General features: G+C 40.7%; 1 protein-coding gene across 1 annotated transcript; it reads right to left on the reverse strand.

The window, feature by feature from the left end:
- Positions 1–1,985: 1,985 nt before the first annotated feature.
- Positions 1,986–4,421, reverse strand: frrs1l (ferric-chelate reductase 1-like; the record flags this gene model as incomplete). Its single annotated transcript, XM_083990523.1, has 5 exons — positions 1,986–2,158; positions 2,250–2,496; positions 3,176–3,314; positions 3,620–3,704; positions 4,214–4,421. 5 exons carry the CDS (start codon positions 4,419–4,421, stop codon positions 1,986–1,988), a joined length of 852 nt encoding a protein of 283 aa, XP_083846649.1.
- Between the last annotated feature and the right edge of the window lie 2,484 nt (positions 4,422–6,905).

Genomic DNA, 6,905 nt, shown 5'->3' on the forward strand with positions numbered 1-6,905 from the left:
AGGGGAATGAGAAAAAATTTAAAAGATCATATTGTCATCTGAAAAACTACCAGCACCGAAACTTCTCCACAGTGCCTCACCGACTCAGTAAGGATCAAGGATAGTCATAGCGCCCTCATGTGGTGAAAAATAAGCGTAAAAATAGGCCTACCACAAAAATATTTTGGATAATATCTTAGAAAAATAGTAGAAAAATCTTGTTTCTGTGGCCGATATGCTCAAGACACTGATGCAGCCTCAGAGATGTGAGAGATCACATACACATAGGCTACATGGCACTCACCTCTGACATTTTTAGCCAAGCTTCACCAAACATAAACACAATCATGGCAGATTGTTTCAGAGGGAGGCCTTTTAGCATATCCAGTCATTTTTGATAGGCCTAAGGCTTAATACAACAGTGTGAAAAATGAATAACAAGTGCCATAATCGACATTTGAATTAAGTTAATTGGCCAAGTGTGATCAGAAGCCTTTGGTTACAACTATTTGATCATTGCCAGACACATTAAATTGGTCTTTAGTGTTACTAAAGCATACTGAATCATAACGTATAACTACTGTATTACATAATCACACATGTAAGCCAAAGACAAATTTCTGCCTTAGCAACTGGTAGACAATAAAGTATTTTCAATTTTATCCTATTCTACATTATGTCAGTTTTCAATGCATTTTACCCTATTTTGCCTAATCACACCAAGATAGTTTCTATTGGGAGTGTGCCCCAGATTTTTCCCCCCTTTTGTATATATTTTAATTTTTTTCTAAAACTGTAGCCTAAATTACAGTACTTACTGATTGTTTACTTATAAGACTATTTCCCCACACCTTACTTCTAGACCAGGGACACGACCTCAGTGTCTCAGTGTTAGCTACAGCCCTGAATATAATCATAATTATGAAAAAATGTGTCCCATGGTTTTATACGTTTTGTATAAAGCTGCACAAAACTGCTCCCACATACAGAAATATCTGCATTTTCTTCAATATACTGCACTGAATTTTCTTAAAATGTTTATTGATAATAAACACAATCATGGCAGATTGTTTCAGTTGGAGGCATTTTAACATATTCAGTCATTATTTATACAGATAAAAGGCTACATTAATGAGGTGGGGAAAAGTGGTCCATGCCCAAGGAAAAATATTCTTCAATCCAGAGTTTGTTCCAGTTCAGTGTGTTGTTGCTCACACAGGCAACAAGAAGTCATGTAGCAGTCTCTGTCACAGTGCCACAGTACTGATAAACAAACCCAACAGCAGGAAACATAGGAAAAAAACATTCTTAAAGGAAATTGTGGAGAAGTTAGATGAGCCAAACATAAAAACAAAACAAAAAAGATCCTAACATTTTTAAACATGGTAAATGCATACAGCAGGCAGTGCCCCAAACCTTAAAGAACAAACCAGTGAATAACCCTTCTTTTTTCTTTTTAAGCATGACTAAAGGGACAGGAAGTGTGTGTGCAAACGGCTGTGAGCTGTGCGTTTTTTTTTTTGTTTTGTTTTGTTTTTTTGTCCTCAGAAAACCTCAGTGTTTTTGCCAAGTTCAACATGAGCCACTGTCTTTTCATCTCCGGTGAACAGTGGGTTTTTGAAATCATTCCCAGATTCCCAGTGCATGCAACATTTTCAATTTCAAAGATGATTTATTTATTGTTATGTGCACTCTTCACATTTTGTTAAATACTAGCTATAATAAATACTGAAAAGAATTGGCCTATTTAGAATATAACACTACTCTTTTATCAGACCTCTTATTTTGCACTGAAACCAGTACATGACACCTCTACAATATAGGCTTAATAATTTGTCAAGATCCTCTGTATGAGTTCATAGTGATGAATATATTCTCTATATTGTTTCATATATCTAACACTGGCTCTATTTGTGCAGTTGAATGTGGCATCTAACTTTTTATTTATTTATTGCTGCTTCATCTTCTCTTCCCCTTTTCTTCAGTCTGTGCTCTGCTGTGCTTCATTACGGCGTTCCCATTAGCAGGTAGAAGGTAAGAGCTACAATGAGCAGTAAGCAGAGGGGAGAGTTGAAGGTCTGGTAAGCTGTGGAAGGCATGAAGAGGTCCTCGTACTTATAGATACTGATCATGTGGTCGCTGACAGGCGGACTGTCGATGTCATGCCGTGTGATAGAACCTGTTGGAGAAGGTAACACAAGGTCAGACGGCTATCGAAGGGAGAGGAGACACAAAAGTAGTGTACTTCATGTTGACGTTTGAATACACACCTTGGATGGCAGGACCCCATGCAAACAGGTAATACCACGACAGGTGTAAGTCCACAAGTGTTTCCTCTCTGGGGACATACAGTGGCCGCTTGAAACGGCAGGTCACCCTGTTGCTCTCAAAAATACCCTCCTCATCTCTGGCTGGGTTCCTCTTGATCTCCTTGGCCCACTGGCCGACGTTATAGAAGTGATGAATTCGCACACGACCGTTGTCATCATGAACGCAGCCCATGACGTCATCTCCTCCCTGAAGATATAGAGAGGAAATACCAAGACATAAAGAGACCTGTGTCATAATGCTTCATGACAAGTAGCCTACTATGTGTGAGCCTCATATTCTTCCTATGGGGACAGCAAATAGGAAATATCTTTTTGTTATTGATATATTGCAGATCAGCAAATTAACTGAAAGATTGACACAATGCAAGTTCACTGGATATCAGACTCATCGATAAAAAGTCTCTCACCATCATGATGGCACAGAGATTCTCCATTACTGGTTTATTATTACCATACTACTAGTATTTATCTCAGGATCCCCCAGTAGCTTGAAATAAGATGTATAAACTCTGTCTAGTCTGTCTGACTATGTCTTACTATATACTTAATATAAAGCTTTAAACATTAATGCCAACAAATTGGAAAACAATACCTCACATTGTATAAAAGGTTATTACTTAAGGTTAGCTACTATTTATGTTGGAATAAAAACTGTCATACTTTATATTTGTGTAGTTAATGGGTATGGGTTTCATTTCATAATTATGTTTACAAGCTTAGTTACATAATTTTCAACATATTGTTAGATTGTGGATTACTGTGTGTGCATTTCCAGTAACTTGGTCAGATAAAGCAAATGTCAAATTTTATTAAAGCATAACACAAAATATGTCAGCCTGAATCAGACACAGGAATTTCAGTCTCACCATTTTCTTGTCAGAGGAGAAACCTACGGCCACCCAGCCGTCTGTGTCTGCACTCATCTCATACTCCACATCTGTACCAATGCGACGGTAACTCAGAAAGTAGTCGCACGTTTCTGCATCACAGCCTGGCTTCCCATACCTGGGGACACACAAATAAACAAACATTTGCTCACTCACAACTTCAAAATATAACACCACCAGACAGAACTCAGTGTAAAAAAAAAAAAAAAAAACGATATTCAGTCTATCATAGTAATCATCAAAGAGCATTATTTAAGTGGATATCATCCAGGTTAAGGAAGGAAGACTAGACAGCAGAAACAGATTCTCTGAAGTCAGGCCACAGCAACTAGGATAAAGCAACCCAGGGGGATACAGTACAGCTGCACTGGAGCTGTGTTTTCAGAAAGAGAGAGCTGACATAAGACGTATCCTTCTCCTGACCTTATGCAGCCTTTGGTTACTCCACAGTCGACGACTTTGATCTTGGCAAAAGGATCCACTGGTGGGGCGGTGGGGAACGGGTAACCTGCAAAATCACAGCACAATCAGCAGCTCTGTTGGTTCTACACAGAAACACTGAACAACAACTGATGCTTGTTTTCAAGACAGTCAAAGGGCCAACTATAGGGGGCGGCCATCTGCACTCACTGTGTGTGTGTGTGTGTGTGTGTGTGTGTGTGTGTGTGTGTGTGTGTGTGTGTGTGTGTGTGTGTGTGTGTGTGTGTGTGTGTGTGTGTGTGTGTGTGTGTGTGTGTGTGTGTGGAGGAGAGGGTGGGCAGCTAGCACCGGGGGAGCTGGCCTGGGTGCTGAAAGGCCCGGTGCAGTGGAGACAGGTTGGATGCAAGACAAAAATACACGTCGCATGCTGAGTTTCTATTTACAGTCTTGTTTGCTTGTCTATTCCCTGAGTTATGCGCGTGTGTGTGTGTGTTACAACTATATAGCCTACCTACTACGTTTGTCTGCATGTAAACAAAATCCACTTGCCGGGAATCTAAAGCAAACCACCACCACCACCATCATCATCGAGCTCACCATCATCGGACAGATATCTGGACTCCAGGAACTCGGAGGCGAAGGTGCTGTAGGAGTCCTTGTGCGGCTCCTGGTGCCCCGGCTCTCCGTGCTCCCCGTGTCCGGCCCGGAGTGCTCCCTCGTCGGTGGGGCTCGGCGCGACCCCCCGCCGTCCGCTCTGCATCAGCAGCACCACCAACAGCTGCACCAGCCTCCGCAGGAAAATCATGGCCAATTATTCAGACTCAGCACCGAAACGCAAATACTAAAGCATCGTGATCCTCAGTGTGGTGGGTTTCTTCTCGGTTTCCTCGCAGGTAGCCATCGCAACGTCACAAAAATCATCTCCGCATCCTGATTGTGTGTTTGGCTGTTTGTTCGCAGGGAAACGCGCGCGGGGGGGGGGGATTGAGCGCCGTGGACTGTGTGATGGAGAAGCTAATCCAACTCTAAATTAGCCGGATCTCTAATCCTATCATCTAATTCAGAGGCACGACCGTAGTCCTCATTGAAATCTGAAATCTAGATGAGCTGGGTCGCTGCTGCTCATTAATCTTTAGAGATTTTTTCAGAGGGAGAATTGGCTGGATGAATGGTTTCGTCCGGTCTCCTCCTCCACTGCTCCCAGTCACAGTAACGTCCAATGAGGAGCCGATACGTGCTCCATCAGGATCAATCAATTGAGGATAAAAGAGACAATACGTGTATTCTGTAATATTTTACAAAATCATTAATAAAAGTTGGTTGATAATAGATTAATTATTATAATTACTACAATACATCACGTGGATTTTTCAGATGTTGGTTATTACTATAGACTGTAAAAAGAAGGTTATTACCTAACTAGTCAATTTTAGCTCCAAACATCTTGCCAAGAGTAACAATCTTGTATTTGCTTTGCTTGTCACACAGGTCAGAGGTCAGACCAGTGTGTGAACTGGTCTAAAAGTGTGTTTAAATTTAAATGTGCACAACCTTAAAATACTGAAATCAATCATATAGGTCAAAGGTCATAAATCAAAAGTTACCCAAGTTTCTGATGCTAAATGTGGACTCAACCTTAGTATCATATGTCATTATCCTCAACTTATCCTTTAACATTTCTCCAAACATGTGTATTTTTATCCTTGTCCAGATGTGGATGATGTTTTAAAAATGTATAAAGCAGTGTGCAGTCTTCTGAGTCCATTATTTATTTAATATTACGCAGCTCAGCTATAATTTGTGAATTTGTGTCACAGTGTCCTCATGAGTCTTAACCCAGTGTTGGAGAAATGGGACGACTCTTCTCATACAGCTCATCTTGCCGCCCTTGTTTGCACCCATCCACTTGCTACATCCTCTCTCTCTCTTGGCTGTACACAGTCCTACCACTTGATGGTGATATAAATCCACAGTTTTTATTTTTATTCTCAGGTCTGTTTGGGAAGTCTCCTCTTGGACTACTATCTATCTGACCATGACCTTTTTCCATTATAACATGGAAAACATCCAAACTGTCCATCTGACACAGTGCAAAATCAAACACTGTGTCAGATGGACACTTTGTGTAACTTCATCTGTAGCTGTTTGATAATTTAAATTATATTTATGCCCTGTCTTGAATACACATTGCAGCCTTGTTAAAGCCTTTGACTCATTACTACACACACTCACACACACAAGGGTGACAGTTTATATTTTCAATACTTAATAAGTCAGTCCTAGAGCACCACCAGAGCCAACACAGCACCACAGGGAAGCTTATAAGTAATGGTCACGGCATCCTTTGAAATAAATGTAATACATTATATTGAATTGGTTGAGTAATACATTTTGCCCCCATCATATTAAATGTAGTTTGTATCTAAAAAGAATTACAATATACCAAGTTACTTTAATTGCTTAAATTTGTTCAGTATTTGGCCAAAAAGTGTCAGAAATCCAGGGAGTTTCAAATAAATGAGGAATATTTTGCTGTTAACATCAATGTCCTGTAGGTGGCGCTAGTGTTTCACTGTGTGAAAGAGACTTCAAGTGAAACTGCCAGAGATTAAAGGCTGATTGACATCCATCACACACACACACACACACACACACACACACTTAAACAGCAATGTAAATGGTTTTGTCCTAAAATTCACACACATGGGATCTGATGAACTTCTGCACAAAGTTTGAAAAACCATATTTACACCCTGAAGTTAATGAACCTTTAAAAGGTAGAGTTCACCTTTGCACTCTGAGTTTTCATGCCTGTTCCAGTGTGTTTATGTGCATGCACGTGCCTGTCTGTGCTTGTAATCTTACGCCAGGCCCTGTCCAGACCTAAGCAAAATCCACTCATGCATGTAAAACAAATGAGTCGGTTTGATTTTTTTGTATCATGCCTGTGCACATACGTGTGTTTGACCTTTAACCTCTACTCTCTTCATACCAGCTCTCTCTGCAGACACAGATCAACCTGATCAATCACTCCTCTTATTCTCAATCCGCCCAATTATCCCTTGTTTATCCTCCTATTATTTCTACTTCTACCCCAACCCTCTGTCTCTCTCTCTCTCCCTCTCTCTCTCTCTCCTTCCCAATTACCATTCCATGTAGGGAGCAATGCTTGCTGGGTAATGAGGGACTCTGGGCGTACCAATCTTATCTTAATAGCCTTAAAGGGCCACTCATTAACACAAACACTCACTCTGTCTTTCACACGCACACACACACGCACCCATGCACA

The sequence above is a fragment of the Trachurus trachurus genome (genome assembly GCF_905171665.1).
Source record: "Trachurus trachurus genome assembly, chromosome: 16".
Lineage (NCBI taxonomy): Eukaryota > Metazoa > Chordata > Actinopteri > Carangiformes > Carangidae > Trachurus > Trachurus trachurus.